Here is a 24,426-nt window from a genome sequence, read left to right on the forward strand (position 1 = left end):
ACACTAAACTCTCGCAAATTTGCGATCTCGTAGTGCAATGCTAAAAGACTAGCAAAGAGGATGCTTTGTTGTCTAGCAGATCCTAAGAGACCTTTGTGAATTAGGCTTCTATTTGCCAAAAAAATAGCTAACATCTACATTTCGCTTTTTTTTCCCCTCATTGCTATAAATGTAACACTTAAACTTCTCCTTGTGCTAGTTTTGTAATTTTATCATAAAAGTAATCTCTATATTTTACCTTTCGCCAGTTTTTACCCAGGCAAGACAATAAACAAAGGTCAACACATTTAATATTAATTTCATTTACTCGTTTCTCTCTCCCCTCACAATGAAATCACAGATGGACTATTTCGGTGGCCGTGTTGTCATACATATAATCAACCGGCGGCTCTTTCTCGGCGCTCACTCCGTTCACCTGGTCCTTGGTCTTGTTGTCAGAATACACCTCGGTCCAGGTGTGGCGATTCCTTCCCCTGATTCCTCGCAACATCTCCGCCAGGAAGTAGACGCCGACCAGGAAGGCCAGGTAGGAGAACCAGAGCGTCCAGATGAGGAAGATGGAGACGGCGATGAAGACCCCGAGCGAGATGTTTACGAGCGCCAGGATGAGGACACTCCGACCTCCGAAGTGATGGACGGCTTCCCAGACACGTCGTCTGTACGTCTTCTGCTCCATTTCCAGTTTGTGGGGCCGACTGAAATACAACACATCAAATACTCTTAAAGGGACATTCCTGAGTTTGTTGCATTGTAAGATGTTTCCGACTAACAAAATATTTCTACGATTAAACTTACATATTAAATATATTTTCTTGTTTAGAATATCAGTGTCTGTATATCCAATGTGGTTCTGGTCGTCTTAATATTTCTAAGAAGCCGAAACTGGATTTTGTCTTCAAATAATTTCGTATGTACGAAAAAAAACCTTATTTTACGAAATTTAACCTAGTACACATATTAGAACGATCAGAAACTTGTTTAGTATACAGCCACTAATATTTTATGCAGATATTGATATGTAATTACAATCGTTAAAATGTCTCCGTTAGTCGATAACATCTTAAAAATTGCAGCAAACTCAGGAATGTCCCGTTAAAACTTTATTTCATGTTTTATATATATATTTTTTTAATGATTTGTCTATTTTCTATTTATAGTCTATATTTGGTGGCTTTTACAGAGACAGAACGTAGTCTTATGTTAAAGGTGGGTGGTCCCGCGGACCGTATGATTGTGCTTGATTTTCGTGTCGTTCGAAAATGGTTTCTGAGTGGTACATAATGTTTGACGTTTCATCCGATTTCGTTGGTTGAATTCTCGACTGAAAACTAAAATGTCTTGTTAACATTCCTATATGGGACGTTTGGTGATTTTTATTGATTCAGTGACAGCGAAATGATTACCGAATGCATTAGTACGTTTTTTTAAAATGGGAATTCGCAATAACACGTGAGAAATATACTATAGACTACGTTCTGTCGCTGTAAATGCCACTAACCATAAGATATAAAATAAATATAAAACATGAAATAAAGCTAAGCTGTATCCTGACATGACGAGAGCGATGCGAGTGATTTAATTTTTTTTTTAAAACTTAATCATCGGCTATTAGATGTCAAATATTTGATAATTCTAACACCCACTTTTGATACACCAATCAAGGTGGACAACTGAAGTTAGAACATAAATTGTGCTGAAAAGCGAAAGTTGTGGACGTGCTTCAAATAACAATTTCAAAATTGTATGAATATCGGCTACATCGGCTCCAAATATAACAGATAAATCAATCCCCACAGAAGAGATTCGAACCACGCTCTACCCACTAACCTAACAGAAGAATTACAACTAGCTAAATTGATATTAAGAGCACTAAAGTTTATACAGAACTATTTATATGCAAGAAAATATTCCATAATGTTCACATGCTATAATAATAATAACTTACTAGTTAAAGTCAATAAGAAAATCGAATAGTTTTATGCCTACATGATAGCGTTGAAGGGTTGCAATATTCCCAGTATCATGGTCACCAAGCCAACTATTGAGTGGACGGTTACGAAGTGGTTGAACTGAACGGAAAGAACAGCAAAAATAAAACCAGCTAACGCACAGCACAGACCGAAGATCTGAAAATAAAGTTGTGTGACAAAAATATATTTTAATAAATTGGCGAATTATATATTTGACGATAGTATTGGCAATGTGTGGCACAGTCTCTAGAGGGATTGGGGTGGGGGGCAAAGAGACAAGCCAGACTTATCTATATTCAAATAGAGTAGACCCCCCCCCCCAAAAAAAAAAAACCCACACCAAAAAAACAAAACAACAACACCCCATACATGTTCGTCCTCAAATGTGTTTGTGTGTGTGTGTGTGTGTGTGGGTGTGTGTGTGTGTGCGTGCGTGCGTGTGGAGGGGCTGTCCCCACGGTTCCTAGGGGCCTGCATGAAAATGAGTAACCAAAATATACTTAGACAAAGAAACTGAACGAAAAAAAGGATCGAATGTAATTTATTTCATTAACTAATTAACATATACTCCAATTCATTCTTGACGATTTGCCGAACGATAGCTTACGGGGGTTTTAATTTTTATTTTATGTGGATGTTTCCTTTCTGATAACACAATGGTCGTTTATATTTGTAGGCGAAATACCCCATAGGCGTGGGAAGTGTCAGTGAGTTGAGAATGGGGGCAGTTTACACCGATAGTAATGAATACTCCTCTTTCCTAGTTGAAAATCAAATTCATATATAGCTACTCAATCTATTTTAATAATTTTGCTACCTCTAATCTAGTTAGAGTACTACGACTGTAAGAGCTAGACGGACATTTGGAAAGTTATTCACGCTATCATTGTCTAACTTTCCAAATGCCCGTCCGTCTAGCTTTCTTACAGTCAGAGTACTTTGGCTACATCTAATCGTTATCTATCAAAAATGCCCTCTTCGTGAAGAATATTTCCGAAAATAAAATTAAATTAATGGTAATAAGCTATTACTGGCCGGGTATTATTTCGCACCAATGTTTGTCTTCATGGATCATGAAGTCTGTAACATGGCCTACCTGCATCATGACATGGACGTAGAACCAAGCCGGCGACGTAGTGTGCAGGTATCGCGCAATGAACGCTCCCCACTGCAGGAAGAATCCCCAGCCGACCGCCATCAGGATGCCGTGTATGGCGATGTAGTTGATGAACGTCTTGGAGCAGGGTAGAGCCAGGGACCTGTCTGACGACGCCGCGTCGCCCCTCAGAATCCACACATCATTCAACTGTTCGTTCCTGGTTAAAGGAAATGGAAGAAAAAGAAACAACTGTTTGTTTAACGACATTTTAAACTTGACTATTGGGTGTGGTTGTTTTAACATTTAGCAGATATAGAGAACGTTTGTTTTGTTTATCGACACCACTAGAGCACATTAGTATACCAGTCGTGATGCACTGGCTTGAACGAGAAATAGCCCAATGGGCCCACCGACGGATATCGATCCGAGAGAGAGAGAGAGAGAGAGAGAGAGAGAGAGAGAGAGAGAGAAAGAGAGAGGAAATCCACTTCTACAACAGACTGCTACGATAAGCAGCAAGGTACCAGTTGTAGGGCATATACGTTACCCGTAAAAATTATGGTAATCCATTTTACGTAACCCGTCATTATAAACTTAATGCGCAAACGGAAAATAGATTACGCAAAGAGCAACCCGCAAACGCAATGGTCGATATCTCCATTTTGAGACACTTGACTTAATATAATTTTTAAAATGAGAAATCTGTCATCATATCTAATAGCGTCTTTGTCAGTTGTAATAGTTCATATAGTCTGACAAGAACGCGTAGATTCCTGGTCAACTAGATGATACTTCGGTACCAAACAAGAGCACAATGCCTTTTGGAAAATCACTACGCCACTGATATCTGTATAGTTGGATACAAATATACACATTTAATTTACGGTCATATTTACGTGTTTGAGATATAATATAAATCTATATACTTTTGTAAGTCCTCTCCACCAAACATGTATATTCCATGTTTCCCCGTCACCATAGCAGCCGATGCTCTGCGCACAGGTATGTTGTCACTCGATCCCTGAAAGGTAGGGATTATACATTGACTGATGTTACGTAATATATTTAGCGAAATTATGAATACAGTTGGCAGTTTTAAATCCTTGTTCAAAACTAATGGGCACTATATGTTTGCAAAGAATCCTTGGCAACGTTTCAACGATAGGAATTTTATATTGGTAATATCAATGGTCTAAGTAATGCTAGAAAGAGTAGTATTTATAAAAATAACAGTAAACAAGAAGAAGAAGGACAACAACAAAAAGACGATCTTTAGCTGAACACTTGTTTCGACAGATTTGAAAAGGTGCTGAGATACTATGGTTCCATACGGTTACCAGCTACTCTTTAGTCATATTTTATAATCTTGCGCAGTAGTCTCAAACTCGGTCTGAGATACTCACGTGACCGGAAATTCGTCGACTGGTCCAGACTCCTGTATCCGGATTGAGAATTGTAACTTGGTCAGCTAGAATGGTTGTCGTCTGAAACGAAGCTTGATTATTGCTGAGTTAACACCTTTAAAAATTAGCCAGCAATAGTGGTTAAGTTCTCCTTAATTTACACAAACATACAAGATGTCAAAAAATTCTTAACAGTTGAAATGGTCAGGGTAAATATGTATGATATTGCACGGAAAGGCGTCTTTTTTTCATTAAAAAGAAAAATTAAGATAAAATTACACTAGTAAATAAAAATATTCAGAAGATTTTCAATTCATTTTAATTTATTTTTATGCTTATAAAACATTAAGGTTCAAGCTCGTTGTTTTGGACACCCGACCTTTGATCTACCAGTCCCGGTGCACTAGCTGAAACGAGAAATAGCCCAACTGGCCCACCGACAGGGATCCATTTGAGATCGACCGCGCATCAGGCGAACGCTTTACCACTGGGCGTCGTCCCATCCCCGGTGTGCTCTACTGGTGTCGTTAAACTAGCAGAAAGAACTCCAGACAGTGGACTCACATGCATGACTTGACCGAGGTGCTCAATCCCGCCGTAAAGCACCACTCGTCGATGTCCCAGGGCGGTGGGTAGAGCAGCCATGCTGCTGTAAATACTGGTACAAAACACAAATAATTATATCACAAATATAAATATATATAGAGGATATTTCATGTTTTTCGTCAAATATGATTTATATCTCATATGGTGAACATTGCAATCATATCTTACGAGTCGCGCATGTGATATGATTGCAAACCTCACGAGATGAACCATGAAATATTTTCTATTTATTATATAACTTTTGGCAATTTACCTTTATTTTTAAAATGCCTTCAGCAAAATAGTTCCGGCTTTCTTACAGTGAAGATAACACTTTCTACAGTGACGATAACACATTTTAGAGTGAAATAGTGAAATTTTCACTCTAAAATGTGTTATCGTCACTGAATAACTGATAACACTATTTTCACTGATATTTTATGATATTCCACTAAATGTTATATAATAAATTTTTATATATTCTTTTTTAAATTGTGCTCAATACGCGATAAGGGTTGTTTACATTAACCACAGGGATGTTTTCAGTTTTAAAAGGCTTTCTGAAAAATAGTCATGAACTACAAAATATACATCATCATCATCACCACCACCATCATCATCATCATCACCAGCGGCAGCAGCAGCAACAATTACTGCTACTACTGCTGCTATTGCTGTCAAGTGTGTGTTCCTTTGACTATTGATCCCAGAGTAAAGACATAGCAAGCAACAGAAATATAAATGTCTTCAATTTTATAGTAAATACAAAAAAATATATGTACCTCGGAGTTGCACAGTCGTCCATCTGTATCCAAATCTTGATCTTGTTGTCAAACAGCCACGAGTCCCCCGACGGACATGGGCCGGCACTGTCACAAATCAAGTAAAATAATCTACAGCTGGTTTCCATAAACTATATACGACAAGATGCAGGGATTTATTACACCCTCCCCCATGTAAGCGTTTTGTCTGTCAGTATTGCAAGATACTTTATGGAATATAGTTTCAGATACCAACTATTGTACTTTGTACTTATGGAAAACGTTTCTGAGTTTAATTCAGAATTAGAAAACAAAAGTCTAATGCTTGTGTCAAATACAAGCAGACTCGTTAGGCATGTAAGATACACGGTGAACGCGTAGTTTTAAATACATACGTATTTTAAATACACATGTAGAAAAAAGCCAATATAGATATATTTTTTTCTTGTTGGAAAATGTAAGAAAATGGAATTACAGGAAAGACTAATCATCAGAACGCAATGCTTCCAGTTGCCTAAGCAAAGAAAATCAAAACAATGTTCATGTTATTAAAAGAAATCGTATAAAGCGATTAAAAATTAATGAATGAACAATAATAATAATAATAATAATAATAATAATAATAATGGATGAATAAATGAATGCATAAATTTATGAATGAATGAATGCATAAATGGATATAAATAAATACATGGATGAATGAATGAATGCATGTATGGATAAATGGCTGAATGAAAGCAAGAAAGAAAGAAAACTTACGTCAGACAGCCACCAAAGATGATCAACTGGTCGTTTTCAATCACAGTCCCACTATGCAGGAATCGTGCGTGGGGATAACGAGGGTCGTACGGATTGCACAGTTTATTGTCACAAAATTCTGTCACAAAAGAAAACAAATTCAGATTAGATTTAATCCGTCCGCAGGGAAAAATACTAGAAACTTAAAAGAAACTCCTCGTGTCTTGCGCCTTCCATGCTCGTTCGTTTCAAGAATTCACCCCCACCCATGCCAAAAAAAAATAATAATTCCTAGCTACAGTTCTAGTCCGCCATGTAACACATTGTCCTAATATCTGTCGATTAAATCTGAACCAGACGTGGCAAAAACAGAAACAAAACCTACAGTCCCCTCCAGTAGGATCCATATGCGACTAATACGCTGTACTGGTCTATATTTATCATTAACAACTACATACAGTAGCAGAAGGCTTAGGAGGAGAAATCAAATATAGTGAAGCACTAGAATGTCTTAAAAATGTAAAAAAACCCGATAAAAGCCCTGGTTCAGATGGTTTTACGGTTGAATTTTAAAAATTATTTTGGATTGACCTAGGTCACTTTATTGTTAGATCTCTTAATTATAGTTATAATATAAATGAAATGTCAACACTCAAAAATTAGGAATTATTACCGAAATTAAATAAACCAAAGCAGTTTTTAACAAATTAGCGTCCTATTACTTTATTGAACTGTATATACAAAATAGCTTCAGGATGCATAGCCAACAGAATAAAAACAGTACTTGATACAATTATTGCTAAAGATCAAAGTGGTTTTATTAAAGGCAGGTATATTGGTGAAAATATACGATTAATATTTGACATAATGCACTATACAGAAAGACAAAAAATACCAGGTATGTTGGTTTTGGGAGATTTTGTAAAAGCCTTCAACTCGTTCTCCTGGGATTTTATTGAACAAACACTAGATATTTTTAACTTTAAATAGTCAATAAAAAAAGTGGATAAATACTCTTAATAAAAATTCTGTGTCGCGTATATTACAAAATGGGTTTCTATCAGAAAGTTTTAAGTTAGAAAAGGGTTGTAGGCAAGGCGATCCCTATATGTGCGGAAATTCTAGCAATATTAAGCAGAAATTCAAAGGATATTAACGGAATACATATTGATGGGGAAGAATACCTTCTAACTCAGTATGCAGATCATACCACTTATTTTAGACGGATCACCCCAGTCCTTGGACAGCACTTTAAGTGTATTAGACATGTATGCAGATGTTTCTGGTTTGAAAATAAATTACTCGAAATCGAAAATTATATGGATAGGAAGTAAGAAATTCTCAAAAGAAGTCTTTCATCCATCAAAATGGAAGCTAGAATGGGGAGCTGAATCTTTTAGTCTATCAGGAGTAAACTTTTCTCTAAATATGCAACAAATGATTGATGAAAATTATGAATATAAAATACTGGAAATGAAGAATTAACCGTTTTGGGTAGAATGATTGTGGTAAAATCGCTTGTAATATCCAAAATAACGCATTTACTTATTTCTTTACCAAACCCACCGGAAAGAATATTAAAATAAATAAATAAATTACTTTTTAATTTTGTATGGCAAAACAAACCTGACCAGATAAAAAGAACAATACTAGTGCAAGATTATGAAAAAGGTGGGTCAAATTCTAAACTGGGAAATATTTTTCAGTCTATTACAGGTTTAACAACCAGAGACTTAGTTATACATGGTGATTTTTTTAATTCAGCTTAGGATAAAGAAAATTTAAAATATGTTTTAGATGGATGTATTAAATAGTTGATTTATTTCAACAAAAATTAACATTTCAAAATGAAGAAGAAATTTGAACATTTGGAATAATAATAATATACTAATAGACAGAAAACCTATATTATATAAGAATTTCATTGAAAAGGCGTTATATTTTAATATGATTTACTAGATAACGAAGGGCAGTTTATAGATTATAACACTTTTAATACAACATATAATATACGATACATTTTTTTTACAATATGCGTCTTTAATATGTGCAATCAAATTATTTATACGAAACAAAACAAATTTAAATAAAGAAACATACGAAGTGTCTAAACATCCAGCATTTCCTTCGAAAATAAAGTTTCTTGCAAAAAACAAATCGGGAAGTAGAGAAATATATTAAGTACTGAATAATGCTACTGTGGTTCCTACATCACAAGTGAAATATTCTCGTGAAGGATGCGGTTTTCCTACTTCAAAAATGGGCAAAAAATTATAGTCTGCCATTTATGATTTTGAAAGACCCGACTCTATTATGGTTTCAGTACCAACTTTTACATAGGATTATACCAACAAATTAGTTTTTATATAAAATAAAGTATATTGCTTCCAATACCTGTAACTTTTGTAATCAGCAACCAGAAACATTGCAACACTTGTTTTATGATTGCCCTAAAGTCAGTGAACTTTGGAAAACTGTAGAAAAATGCTTACAGCAAAAATACGAATATATTCAACTTGATAAAGTATGGTTCTATTCGGCAGCATACATACAAATCATAAATTTGTGAATTGGCTTATCGTCAATGTAAAGCATTATATATATATAGAACAAAACTTCAGAAGAATATACTTCATATAACTGGAATTAAAAATGTAATAAACTGTTCACATAAAGAGTTTGATGGAAACTGGGCACTTTGGCAAAGATGTCTAGAAAATTAAACTTAGCCTTAATAGTTAAAAATTAGCCTTAATAGTTAAAAATAACTCCAATATAAGACACATTGGGTTTTTTTGCAACCTAAAAGCCAATAACGTGTTTTCTATATTTGGAAATATGGATTTTTCTTTTGTTCTTTTCTCTCTATCTGTTTAAATTCTCTTTTATTATATATTTATTCTGTCATTAATTTTGTTCTCCAAATTTGACTGTTTCAATTAACTAGTAATTTCATTGAATGCACTTTATTGTTATGTATCTATTGTAAGATAATGAGTTTAGGGCCCCAAATATAAAAATATAAAGATAAAAAACCCCTAAAAAAATGCCCAAATACACACAGGACGACGATCTCATAAAAATGATCACTTCTAAAATAAAGAGACCAATTTCCTTTATTTGTTTCGGAGGATTACTGCACCCCCCCCCCCCCCCCCCCACACACACACACACATTGCAAGGCGTCTAGCCTTGCGCGTCGACACATTTTAAGAACTACCCACCTCTGTACCAGCCTTTCTTATGGACATTGTACGTGAAGGTGTCAAATAAATCTTCTGTGGCGAACCCGAGGGAAACGAAGATGTTGTTGGTGTTTGGAAATATCCCCCCTGCCGCTCCATACCGCCCATCTGGCTTCAGGACTTGTTTCGACAATTTCGTCCAGTCACGTGCTCTAAATATTGATAAATACATGAACACTTTAATACCACAAATTAGGCACGGCAGAAGCAAGTAGACATTGAAGGGGGGGGGGGGGGGGCAGAGGACTAGAGCTCAAAGCAGTTCCTAGGGGGTTCGAGTGTATGCGCTCCCGTAAAGGGTTAAGATAAGGCTACAGTAATGATACAAAAAAATTTGTCAAAAGGTTAACTTAAAAAAAAGAGTAAAATCTGCAAAAATTTGGGTATGGCGCCATACCCGTTTTACCCTCTGGCAGAAAGCCTGTATCTCCTACATTCTACAAATAAAATTTATCTCTGCCTTAAGATTTACTACCAATAATATATTTGATTTAGAATTATTGGAAGGGCTAGACCCCCCAGCCACCCCCCTCCGCTCCGCCGTGCCTGCACATTAATACTATGGTTATGGAATTGATTCACCTTTCAAGTATGTGTGTGTTTTTCTCTACCTCAATCTCTCTTTCAAGCTCTCTCTGCCCTCACCCTCTCATTCCCTCTCGCTTTCTCTCTTTTTATCTCTGTCTATTTTTGTATATCTGTATCTCTCTCCCCCCTCTCTCTCTCGTCGTATGTATGTGTGTATATATATGTGTGTCAGTGTGTCATGTGTGTGTCTGTGTGTGTGCCTGTGTGAGTGTGTCTGTCTGTGTGCGTGCGCACGTGTGTATCACTATAGCTGGGAGTTTATAATGCAAACACTGTCTAAAGTCATGTTATGTGGTGACAGGAAAATATAAAAAGGTGGGGAGAAAAAAGAAGAGTGTCATTTGAAGGGGTAATGGCCCCATGCCCTCTGTGTGTGGTGCAACAAATACCATGCATACTCTAGCTTCAGAATTGGTGGTTCAGTGCGAACCAACCCGGACAACATCATGGGATTTCAAACGCCTATAAACTAAACATAACTGCTGTTATAATCGCAACGTAAAATGATATGAACTACTAGTACTTTTTTCTTATATATCGGAATATTAAAATACACTCAATATTCTAAGTAAATTATCTATTCAGAACGGGTTTTAGTTTGTTTTAGACAAATCATTTTATTAAACATTCCTTTGTTCATTTTGTTTCTCTAAGCAATTACCCACAAATAGTCTGACCTGACATAATCGGGTTTCACTTGTCCCGGTAGTTCTTCCCAAACCTCAGTTCTGCAATCAAAAAGTAAATATATTTAATGGATAAACGATTAAGTATTTGAAACACTGACATACTGGGGTTTTTCCATTAAAAATAACTAAAACTAAAAAAACACAAAAAATATAAACCCATGAAAAACCCTACAACTCCTTTAAATGTAAAAAAAAAAAAATCCTACCAACCCAATGGAAATAACAACAAAAAGTAAAAAAAAAAAAAGACCACAACGCGCGCCCCCCCCCCCCCCCATCCCACCTACACCCCAAAAGGGCCCCAACAAAAAACAACTGAACAATTAATTATCAAAAATAATTTTAATATGTTAAAGTATAAACATATTTGTAATTGATTAAATCAACTCACCCCACGTCTACCGCCACCCCCCAAAAACACATTAACAACCGACAACAAAAATTAAACAAACAAACCAACCAACAAAAAACCTCCCAAAAAAAACATTAAAAACAAAAACAGAAAAAAAAAAAACAAAAAAAAACACCCAAACAAACCCAATAACAAACAAAAAGTCACCACAAAAAGACAACATACGGGGGGGGGGGGGGGGATCGAAAAAACAAATCCCTTCCACCCCATCCACCCCCACCCCAAAAAGAAAGAAGAAAAAAATAAAGCCACTACCGAAGATTGAACCGCCACACGTCAGATAAAAACCGTTTCCCGTCTCCCTCGCCAGTCGTGACATAGAAGTAGCCGTTGCTGACGCCGCTCACAGAGCTGAATCTACCTGGTGGGTGTACGGTGGAAACCACCTTGCGCCAGCTTGCTTCAAATGGGGGGAAAAAAAGAAGGAATATTCATTTTAATTTGAGTATATAAAAGTTTTATTTGTTAATGTGGTAATTTCATATCCCCTTCATATAAAATCATTTCGTAATATATTGCAAAACACAAACTACAGTTTTAATTGCGCTATTTTTTTTTTTCATAAGCAACAAGGGATCTTCTATATGCACTTACCCACAGGCAGGACAATGCATACCACGTCCTTTGATATATCAGACATGAGAAACCGGATCAGACGGGAAAAACCCAGTGGGTCCGCCATGAGGGTTGAATTCTACGACGCAAGCATCTCCAGTGATCGCTCTTTCGACTGAACTCATTAATGCCCGATACGTCAACATAAGTTACCAGCCTCGGTGGCGTCGTGGCAGGCCATCGGTCTACAGGCTGGTAGGTACTGGGTTCGGATCCCAGTCGAGGCATGGGATTTTTAATCCAGATACCGACTCCAAACCCTGAGTGAGTGCTCCGCAAGGCTCAGTGGGTAGGTGTAAACCACTTGCACCGACCAGTGATCCATAACTGGTTCAACAAAGGCCATGGTTTGTGCTATCCTGTCTGTGGGAAGCGCAAATAAAAGATCCCTTGCTGCTAATCGGAAGAGTAGCCCATATGAGTGCGTCGTTAAATAAAACATTTCTTTCTTTCTTTCTTTCTTTCAACATAAGTTATGTTGCCAACGGACTTATTTGACGTATCAAGTGGCTGGATACAATATGGGTTTTGTTTTAATACACCGAACAGTGGATTGGCCCCAGATTGCTGCTTTAAGATATAGAAAAATCACTGCAGAAATTTAAATATGTTTTTGTTTAACGACACCACTAGAGAGCACAACGATCGGCTACTGGATGTCAAAAGTTTAATGATTTTGACATTTAGTTTTAGAGAGGAAAGCCGCAAATTTTTTCCTATTAGTAACAAACTATCCCACAGACCTGATAGCACATACCACGACGTTTTATATACCAGTCGTAGTTTTGTTTTGTTATTTTAATTTGTTTAGGGGTGGTGTTGGTGGTGGGGATTTTTTAGTGATGTTTTATACCACTAGTGATGTTAAAGGTCCACGTGTCGTGTAGAGGTCCCGGTCTGCCTCCAAACAGAATCAACTGGTTCCTCTCCGGGTCAAACCCCAGGGCGTGGTCGCGGCGGTGGATCGGAGTGTTGACCAGTCCACCGTTGTGAAGACGTTGCCAGCGCAGTTGAGCAGTCGCTAAATTAAAGACGGAGACGTAGACGACAAACTGTAGGAACATTTCTGTAAACAAACAGGAAAGAAAAAATAATCAACTGCCAGAAAAGATAATCAACTGCCAGAAATTAACGTGTTTCTGATCATCCCGCAGAGGCGTACAGGCTCCGATTTTTTGTACGGTGGTGGGGGGGGGGGGGGGGGGGCAGGCCGATTTCCACCCGAATGAAGCAAAAGTGCCAAATGAATCGCCACGCATTTTTTTTTTTTTTTTACATGGATTACACCTAATACTGTGGGTAGAATAATGAAAATACATGGCGAAAAGTATTCACGCCAATTCATTTCCCCCGAATTTCTCTGTTGTTTTTGTCCGAATTTGTCTATGTCATCCTGTTTTGTAGTAGCCCGTTATATATGAAATATTATATTGGAATCAAAATGTTTTCAACTGACATAGGTGTCACAAGATGCTAGCAATTGTAGGAAAGTGTGTGTGTTTGTGTGCGTGTGCGCGCGCGCGCGCGCGCGTGTGTGTGCGTGTGTGTGTGCGTGTGTGTGTTGGGGGAGCTAAATTGTATTTCACCTTTCAACATGGGATGGAGACAGGTTGGAGACAATTTCAGACCTGGAGCGGTGCCAGTAACCTATATAGAATTTGTTTTTACACGGTCCCCAGTAACCTATATAGAATTTGTTTTTACACGGTCCTTGGCGATTGATTAGTGGTCAAAATTGAAAATCTTCAACATTAGGCAAAACTTCCATATTTCCCCCAACCGTCATTTACAAATATTTGTTAGGGTTGAGGTTAGGTAAGGGTTTGTAGTGTTTGATGCAGAATTGAAATAATTATGTTAATTCATTACTCTAGTGTTGGGAATCGATTAGAATTTCACCATTGGTCATCGGTTATAATCACTTTGCACAAATTGATCAACTTTCGATTACACAATCCGTTAGAATTGAGAGACACATGTAGTGGTTTCCTTTGATGACTACGAGTGAGAATTGCCAAGTGTTTGACATCCAATAGCCGATGATTAATGTTATGTGATCTAGTGCTATTGTTAAAAAAAAAAACTTTAAACTATTGGCATGTTCACTTGCTAATTTTACATTTAATAACAGTTTAATATCCTTTTGCTTCATGTACACATGAACACAAACATCAACCAAAAGATCATCTAATCCAGAGAAACAATTACAGTCAATATTTTCGATTATAGAGAAACCGATCAAAGAAAGAAAGAAATGTTTTATTTAACGACGCACTCAACACATTTTATTCAGTTATATGACGTCAGGCATTGGGTTAAGGACCACTACATGGGCTACTCTTTCCGATTAGCAGCAAGGGATCTTTTATTTGCGCTTCCCACAGGCAGGATAGCACAAACCATGGCCTTTTTCGAACCAGTTATGGATCACTGGTCGGTGCAAGTGGTTTACACATACCCAGTGAGCCTTGCGGAGCACTCACTCAGGGTTTGGAGTCGATATCTGGATTAAAAAATCCCATGCCTCGACTGGGATCCGAACCCAGTACCTACCAGCCTGTAGACCGATGGCCTAACCACGACGCCACCGAGGCCGGTAGAAACCGATCAATTTTCGATCATAATCGATTATTGGTACACCAATGCAATACCCTCAAGGGGGGATACGGAATTCCCCCTTCCCCCAAAATTCCCCCCAACAACATTTTTCTAGATTTGCGCCTGCGCCAGTTCATTAAATAAGGTAAGATAAGAGGACACTCGAGCTATAAGGAAGGAAGGAAGGAGGGAGGAAAATGTTTTATTTAACGACGCACTCAACACATTTTATTTACGGTTTATATGACAGACATAATATGTGCATCATTCCACAGACAGGATAGCACATACCACGACCTTCAATATACCAGGGCTGGAACGAGAAATAGCCCAATGGAACCACCGACGGGGATCGATCCTAGACCGAGCGCGCATGAAGCGAGCGCTTTACCACTGGGCTACGTCCCGCCCTCTTGAGCTATAACGTTTTGTACTTACTGTTTTCTTGATTCTGTAATCTTTGTTCTTGCTTGATCGTATATTATCCTAAATATCACATTGCAATATGTTTACACGATCTATTTTCTGCGAAAACAATTATATGATCTTCTAGGATGCAATGCTGGGCTGCATGAGAGTGGCATGTAAGGCGTTTACATTTCATGCACGTTCTTGTGCACGTGGAATGTAATATACTAGGACTGCTTTCCGTGAAACGAACGACACATGATTTGATTGGTTCCCAGATGTCTAGCTGAACACGTGACTTGATTAGTGGATATATCTGAACTCGAGCCCAAGATGGACGTGCAAAAAAAAGAGGGTTAAAGTTTGTTTAACGACACCACTAGAGCACATTGATTTATCGGCTATTGCATGTCAGACATTTGGAAATTCTAGCATATTGTCTTAGAGAGGAAACCCATTACATTTTGCCATTAACAGCACGGGATCGTTTATACGTACCATCCCACAGACACCGGCCTCGGTGGCGTCGTGGCAGGCCATCGGTCTACAGGCTGGCAGATACTGGGTTCGGATCCCAGTCGAGGCATGGGATTTTTAATCCAGATACCGACTCCAAACCCTGAGTGAGTGCTCCGCAAGGCTCAATGGGTAGGTGCAAACCACTTGCACCGACCAGTGATCCATAACTGGTTCAACAAAGGCCATGGTTTGTGCTATCCTGCCTGTGGGAAGCGCAAATAAAAGATCCCTTGCTGCCAATCGGAAGAGTAGCCCATGTAGTGGCGACAGCGGGTTTCCTCTCAAAATCTGTGTGGTCCTTAACCATATGTCTGACGCCATATAACCGTAAATAAAATGTGTTGAGTGCGTCGTTAAATAAAACACTTCTTTCTTTCTTTCATCCCACAGACAAAATAGCACATACCATGGTGTAATGTATATTGCATTACTGTCAATAGTGATATAGAAACTATAATCGTTTAGATACTATCACCGGAAATGGGACAACAGCAGGTGCCCGGAGAGCATCTTGGGAACGATATGGCCAGGCAGAGGACAACTTTACGTTACCCAATTAAATAAAGCTACTTTTAATTTGCATCGTAGTTTGTGGAGACAGAACATTACACATGGCCTTTGATATACCAGTCATGGTTCACTGGCTGGAACGTGAAATAGCCCAATATCCTAGACCGACCGCGCATCAGACGGGCGCTTTACCATTAGGATACGCCCCGCCCCACCCCACGTGCAAGAACTGCGAGTCGATGGATGTGTGCTCTATGTTAAATTAGAGCATGCTGTCTTAGACCCACCTCTCAGCTACCAGGCCTGTTTTCTCAGGACGGATGAAAATAATAATAAAACACACGACGCATTTAATGCCATTAATTACTGGGGATGGGTGGTAGCCTAGCCCGAATACCCACACTGTAAGAGAGCTAGACGGACATTAATTACTGGGGATGGGTGGTAGCCTAGCCCGAATACCCACACTGTAAGAGAGCTAGACGGACATTAATTACTGGGGATGGGTGGTAGCCTAGCCCGAATACCCAGACTGTAAGAGAGCTAGACGGACATTAATTACTGGGGATGGGTGGTAGCCTAGCCAGAATACCCACACTGTAAGAGAGCTAGACGGACATAATTTTGTCTAAATGTCCGTCTAGCTCTCTTACAGTCTGAATACTCGAGCTAGGTCGTAGTGGGATCGATCCTCGTCGGTGGGTCCATTGGGCTATTTCTCGTTCCAGCCAGTGCACCACGACTGGCATACCAAAGGCCGTGATATGTGCTAGCCTGTCTGTGAGATGGTGCATATAAAAGGGACGTAGAATGTGTGGTTCTTCTACGTCCGAACCTTCGTACATGCCCTATATGTAGCTTTTATTCAAAACTTGTGGCACCATGTTTCAACCATTTCTCAACCGAAATAGTGAGACAAATGGACACACAAACCAAAAATGTATAACCTACCGTTCTTACTAAATCCCGATTGATGTACTTGTGTCATTATTAACAAAATAAATCTTCCAATGACAACCGTCAAAGGTCTCCCGCCATGTTAAATATGCTACCTAGAGAGAAGCGACTCGCCGTGCACGTTAAGAAAAAGTACTAATAACAGATCCCTTTCTAAGACTATAAGACAAAACAAACTGATGCGCGGTCGTTCTAGGGTTGATCCCCGTTATGTGGGCCCATTAGGCTGTTTCTCGTTTCAGCCAGTTCTCCACATCTGGTTCAACAAAGGCCGTGGTATTTACTATCCTGTCTGTGGGATACAGCATATAAAAGACCCCTTGCTGCTAGAATCGAAAAGAGTAGCACATGGTGGTTGGTGGTCCAACCTATTTGTTTATAGTCTAGCTTTGAATTTTGGTCCTGTATTAAAGTTTCAAGTTTGTTTTGTTTAACGACACAACTGGAGCACATTGATTAATTAATAATCGGATATTGGATGTTAAACATTTGGTAATTCTGATACGTAGTCATCAGAGGAAACCCTAATGCAGCAAGGGATTTTTTTATATGCACTTTCCCACAGACAGGAAAGCACATACCACGATCTTCGATCAGTTGTTGCGCAATGGTCGGAACGAGAAAAACCCAATCAGATGAATGATCCACTGAGGTGGTTCGATCCTGCGACGTAAGCACCTCATGCGAGCACTCAAACAACTAAGCTAAATCCCGCCTGATCCTGTATCAAAGTTGCATATTTAAGTGGTCAACACTATTTATTAAACTCTGCTTAGAGCAGTATACATTTAACTATCTACCAATAATTAAATGGATGGAACACAGTAGTACCAATCAAATTGTTTGCGAACGCTCCCTCTCTTGAACACGCCACAGATTCTCCGTGCTTCATTCTGCAGTTGTCCCTGACAACACCACCTGTAAGATGTGACACGCAATTAACGACCACAACATATATTATGACGTCTTCATCTGTTCGAGAACTAGGATGGTAATTCCATGTTTGGTCAACAGATGTCCGAATACTTTTTCGCTACAAATTATAAACATGACTATTTGCATGTTAAAATATGAATTAAAAGTTTTAAAACTAGCTTATTGTAATTTTTTTTAGCTTTGTCCTTAAAATGCTTCATCTACTGTAATGATGTAATGTTCTACCTAAAATAGATGCTAAACACATATAAACGTATGCCCGGTATAACTGCTAGTCGCAGACATAAACTTACGATGTTTTGTGAAATTGGTTCAGCTTGTAACTCGAAGCAGTCGTAAATATTTTGGTGTTACGTTTTCGCCACGACAGCATTACGACTGTCGTAGGAAAAGTACATAGGATTTTGAAAAGGGGGGTTCCAAAATAGATTGCAGAGATATTGGGCATATATTTCTATGTTGAGTTTTGAAAAGGGGGGTTCCAAAATAGATTGCAGAGATATTGGGCATATATTTCTATGTTGAGTAAATATAATAATGTCAGATATCAATGTCAGATATATTAAATTATAAAAAATGTAATTTCAGTTTCAGGGGGGTTGGGGGGGGGGTTCGGTCGAACCCATCGACCCCCCCCCCCCCCCGCTATGTTTACGCCCATGGTAGTATTACCCGAACTATGTAGCTTTGACGTATCTGCGCAAAACGAAATTGGCCAGGTTGTGGTCGGTTCAAGAAATCGGTGTATAATAAGTAAAACTGTGCCACATAGCTGTAGTGTTGTATATATGAGGTTTGAGGCCACTGAACAGACCTCAATCACTAACCAGTCAGGGGCGGGACGTAGCCCAGTGCTAAAATCGCTCTCTTGATGCGCGGTCGGTGTGGGATCGATCACCGTCGGTGGGCCCATTGGGCTATTTCAAAGGCCGTGTTATGTTCTATTGTGTCTGTGGGATGGTAAATATAAAAGATCCCTCGCTACGAATGGAAAAATGTAGCGGGTTTCCTCTCTAAGACTATATATAACAATTACCAAATGTTTGACATCCAGTAGCCGATGATTAATAAATCAATGTGCAGTAGTGGTGTCGTTAAACAAAACAAAATTTCCCTCTCTGTCTCTTACTCTTTCTCTTCCTCCCACCTCTGTCTGCATGTATCTGTCTGTTTCTATCTGTCTCTGTATCTCTCTCTCTCTCTCTCCCCTGTTTGTGGGATGGTGCGGGTTTTGTGTCTAAGATACATATGCGGGTATTTACAAATGTTTGACATTCAATAGCCGATGATTAATAAATCAGTGTGCTCTAGTGGTGTCGTTAAATAACAACCCCCCCCCCCCCCACACACACACACACACTTTAACTTAACTGTCTCTACATCACCCTAGCTTCTCAATTTTACTTAATTTCAATTTTTATCAGAATCGGCGGTCAAACATATATCCTGGTATTGAAACTACTAATATAATGAGGTTTCTAGATCGATGGTATCAGTAATGGCCACAAGGTTCACTGTGCTTCTAACTGGGGTTGTCCCTGATAACGCCACCTGTGTCATGCATATTAACAACCACGGCTAGTATACTTCAGACGTCTTCATTTGTCCAAGAAGGGTCATTTGAAACGATTATAAGATACTTCAGACAAGAAACTAAACTTATGGCAAATTCTGTACTAGGTTGTATGAGGACCAAGTACCTTTAACAAAAGAAGCAATTATAACTTTTAAAATTATATACAAAATATGAAGTGCCCCAAAGAAACCTTACATTATAATTAATTAATTAAATTAAATTATAAATATATATATATATATATATATATATATATATATATATATAAGACAAGTGGCCGCTGATTACAGGTTGCCACATATACAGTCTATACAATGTGTGTTGTTGTTTCTGTTTTACCATCTGTACTGCTAAATTAAAGGGATAATCCCGAGTTTGCTGCATTGTAAGATGTTTCCGACTAATAAAATATTTCTCCGATTAAATTTATATATTAAATATATTTTCATGTTTAGAATATTAGTGTCTGTATATTCAATGTGTATCTGGTCGTCTTAGTATTTTAAGAAGCCCAAACTGGATTTTTTCTTCAAATAATATCGTACGTACGAATTTTTTAATTTTATTTTAGGAAACAAAATGAAATTTAACCTAGCACAAACATTAGAACGATCAGAAACACGTTTAATATACAGCCACTAATATTTTATGCAGAAAAATATATTTGATATGTAATTACAATCGTTAAAATGTCTCTGTTAGTCGATAACATCTTAAAAATTGCAGCAAACTCTGGAATGTCCCTTTAATAGATGTGTGGTCCATAGTTCACTATAAATCAAATTTCGACATGTCATCTCCTTCAGAAATAATGTATAATTGGAATGTGTTCATTTAACCGTTCTCAATAAGTTTGTTTTCATTTTTCATTTAATTATTTAATTCCTACTTCAAGCAGTGTGTCGGCGTAGTAAGTGAATCTACAAATGTCAAGCTTAGCCTACCCAGAGGCAATTAGATGCATTCCAAACTCATACATTCTTAATTGATACACAGTCGAGATGTCGGGACTGAATGGGTACTAGTATTCCCGAAAGTGTGAATATCCGTTATTTGCTCCAACTTGTCGCTGTTGTTAAAATATAACTTTTATATAATAGTAAACATTTGCTGTGGCCGCTTAATACAGGTATTTGAGCGATTTGAGATCCGATTTAGGTTACCGCTGGCCGCGTTAGACAGGTGACCGCTTATTACATGTACATTTACATTAAAAATCGTTTCGGAGGGGGAAAGTAGCCGTTTTAGGCAGGTAACACAAAGGGATCAAGTGTCTATGTAGAAAACTTGATGACCGGGGGTCAGTATTCTATGGGGGTGACGTGGTATTTTGACCCCCGATCATAATTCTACGGCGAAAGTCAGTTTTCTACAGCAAAAGGGTCAGTATGCTACGTAGAAATGTGACCGGGAGGTCAGTTTTCTACGGGAGTGAATACCACGTTACACTGGTCACTGACAATTGTTGCTGATAATCTTAAATCGAAATGATCTATAGGACATTACCCTAACGTCAGTCTCTAATGAGTATTCGTTATCAAACTGCATATGACATGCGTTTCTCAAATACGTTTAATATTATTCTATTGTTACCATTCTTGCTGATAAAATGTGTATAAAATATAACAGAATATAGGCAATTGGCTGTTCGCCAATCCCATTATAAAAATTGGAAATAAATATTGTTTACGAAATGAAGAGACATTTTCTTCTGTATTGCGTCACAATTTGCTACGCACCTTTCAGATTTTCCTACACAATTTTATAGCATTAAAGTTAAACAGTAATTGCTAATCAATTTTCAACTGACTAAAAATGTCGCTAATCAATACCAATCGAACACTGAAGAAGAAGAATTGCTAATCAAGTTTTTTAAAACTAAATTTACAAAACAAAACTGTCTCTTCATTTCGAAATATTTTTTTGTTACAATGTATGAAAGATAGTTTCATTTTTCGATTGCTTTAAATGAACTAGCGAGTAGATTCATTGTATAAAATACACATTTCGTTCAGATATGTACATATATGTCGGTAAATTAGCTCTAAAGAAAGGAAAGAAATGTTTTATTTAACGACGCACTCAACACATTTTATTTACGGTTATATGGCGTCGGACATATCACACATATCTTGAAGGAGGAAACCCTCTGTCACCACTTCATAGGCTACTCTTTTCGATTAGCAGCAAGGGATCTTTTATATGCACCATCCCATAGACAAGATAGCACATACCACAGCCTTTGATATACTAGTCGTGGTGCACTGGCTGGAACGAGAAATAGCCCAATGGGCCCACCGACGGGGATCGATCCCAGATCGACCACGTATCAAGTGAACGCTTTAGCACTGGCCTACGCCCCGCCCCAGAGATATAATGGAGATACTTGCCGGCAACCGTGGTGTACAGAAAACAACAACAACAACAGTAGTTTTCCGTTAACCACGCCACTAGCTTTGATATTACAGAAAGAAAAAACCCACACAAAAATTCAGTGTTTAATAATCTTAAATCTTAAACTAGTGTTGGAATATAGCACTGATCCTAGAAGTGGCTGGTGGGAATTTCCTTATTAGCTCAGTTAGTAGAGTACTGAACTCTCACACAGAGGGTACATGGTTCGAATCCTCTCAGTGGAGGTTGATTTATTTGTAAAATGTCTGAAGTTGCCGCAGGGACCGGTCATGGGTGTTGTTTAACACACGTATAACCCAGTGAGGACCCGTAACAGTTCTACTGTCCGTTGGTGTAGCTTCACTGGAGGGTGGAATATTTAGTAGCTTTCTTTCTTTCTTTTTTCCTTCAACTTATTTTCATGCTTATATCCAATTAAGATTCAAGCACGTACACACTTCAGCTATCCGGGCTGTTTGTCCAGGACAGTGGGTTAGTTGTTAGTGAGAGAGAAGAGGGTGTAGTGGTCGTACACCTACCCACTGAGTCGTTAAAACTCGCTCTATGTGAGAGACGGTACCGGGATGCGAACCCAGTACCTACCAGCCGGTAGTTTAACCTCGACACCACCGAGGCCGGTCGGCAGTAGCTAGCGTGAATTTCCCTATTAGTTCAGTTGATAGAGCGCTGGAATCTCATACAGACGGTCTCTTGTTCTAATCCCCCAAGTGGAGATTGATTTAATATAAAAGACCACAAAAATGCCATTGTTAAAACAAACAAAGAACCAGGCGCATCACTGTTACTAGTTCTTAACAATACCATGGCAACCTGACTAACCTGCGATGTGGTTGGTGTGGTATACACAAAAGATATATAACAATTGTGTTTCTCCTTGGATTTCGTATTCTTAGTTCAGCTCGCTCCAAACAGTTTTGAAGACGATATTCGTCTTGAAGAAAATGTCGCCAAAAATGAAGAATAATATACTGGCATTAATTGTTTTACTGAATCACAGTAGGTTGTGTTTCTAGATGTTGCGTCTTTTGTTTCTTGTTTTACATGGAACATTTCGGTGAAGATATTATCCTGACATTTCATTTCAACTTATTTTCGTGCTTATATCCAATTAAGGTTCAAGCACGCTGTCCTGGGCACACACCTCAGCTATCTGGGCTGTCTGTCCAGGACAGTGGTCTAGTTGTTAGTTGGTTAGTGAGAGAGAAGAGGATGTAATGGCCTTACACCTACCCATTGAACGTGTATACTACCAAATCAAATCCCATAGACGAAAATAGTAACATATGTGGCTAAAAATCTTATTTGCAACGTATCAATCGACATAAACGCCACGGATATAAATACTACCACCCTCACCCTTAAAGTGAATCAGAAAAAACTGGGGGTCAAGCTGCTCATTTCTGAGATAACGGGTAGATCTATGACTACCCTAGTTCCGCACAAAATGTTAGTACTTTTTTTTACAGGTACCCAATACATATTCCAAGCAAAAGGCTACTTGAGACAGTGGTACTAGATGAAATAAAATTACATACATTTTTAGCCCATTTATAACCAATCACAGGACTTGTGGTGTTCACTTCTCTATCAAAAGTTGGGTGCACCTCGAACTTTGACCCAGACGGAAGTTATTTGGTTTAGTACTACCTATACTGATAACATACATTTTTCAAAAAGTGTCCAGCTATGTGTTTTTATGACAACCAGGATCTGGTGTATTCTGACATAAACTGACAACCTCACTGAAACTGTTGTTTCTACGGTGCAACCTAATATAATGTACACCTCATAAGGCATATATATTGTATACAGTTTTGCACAAATGCAATATGTCATATTAAACAACAAAATGTTTTAAAATGAAACTCCTGAAGATATTTAGTCATTTCGGTGTGTGTATATATGTAGAGACAACAAAGATAGTCAGAGTACCTCTACTCCTTTAAAGTATTCCATTAAAACACATGCACTTGACTGACCCCTAGATTATGGAGACCTTAACAGGCACACCAAAGAAGGAAGGAAGGATATGTTTATTTAACGACGCACTCAACACATTTTATTTACGGTTATATGGCGTCAGGCATATGGTTAAGAACCACACAGATATTGAAGAAGGAAACCCGCTGTCGCCACTTCATGGGCTACTCTTTTCGATTGGCAGCAAGGGATCTTTTATATGCACCATCCCATAGACAGGATAGCACACCACGGCCTTTGATGTATCAGAAATAGCCCAATGGGCCCACTGACGGGGATCGATTCCAAACCGACCGCGCATCAAGGGAGCGCTTTACCACTGGGCTACGTCTCGCCCCCGTACATCAAAGAAATATCAGTAATAAAAAAAAATACTCTGTCCGAGGAAGGAAACCCCAACATGACTGTACCTGTATGCAGTA

At 38.4% G+C, this 24,426-nt stretch overlaps 1 protein-coding gene across 1 annotated transcript; it reads right to left on the reverse strand.

The window, feature by feature from the left end:
- Positions 1 to 286: 286 nt before the first annotated feature.
- Positions 287 to 15,337, reverse strand: LOC121381993. Its single transcript, XM_041511448.1, has 13 exons — positions 15,142 to 15,337; positions 12,959 to 13,171; positions 11,746 to 11,890; positions 11,067 to 11,117; positions 9,781 to 9,953; positions 6,578 to 6,695; positions 5,840 to 5,926; positions 5,037 to 5,130; positions 4,473 to 4,553; positions 3,996 to 4,090; positions 3,067 to 3,286; positions 1,987 to 2,126; positions 287 to 695 (listed from the first exon to the last, which is right to left on the reverse strand). The coding sequence occupies exons 2-13, from the start codon at positions 13,167 to 13,169 to the stop codon at positions 335 to 337; spliced, it is 1,776 nt and encodes a 591-aa protein (XP_041367382.1). The 5' UTR covers positions 13,170 to 13,171; positions 15,142 to 15,337; the 3' UTR covers positions 287 to 334.
- Positions 15,338 to 24,426: the final 9,089 nt, after the last annotated feature.

The sequence above is a fragment of the Gigantopelta aegis genome, chromosome 9 (genome assembly GCF_016097555.1).
Source record: "Gigantopelta aegis isolate Gae_Host chromosome 9, Gae_host_genome, whole genome shotgun sequence".
NCBI lineage: Eukaryota > Metazoa > Mollusca > Gastropoda > Neomphalida > Peltospiridae > Gigantopelta > Gigantopelta aegis.

Bases quoted from the DNA above. Each gene is read 5' to 3' on its own strand.
- LOC121381993 (XM_041511448.1), bottom strand. From the start codon at position 13,169: ATGTTCCTACAGTTTGTCGTCTACGTCTCCGTCTTTAATTTAGCGACT. The intron at 11,891-12,958 runs GTATAAAACATC...CCCCATTTGAAG, and splicing joins GACCTTTAACATCACTAGTG to CAAGCTGGCGCAAGGTGGTT. The intron at 6,696-9,780 runs GTGGGTAGTTCT...CTTTTGTGACAG, and splicing joins TAAGAAAGGCTGGTACAGAG to AATTTTGTGACAATAAACTG.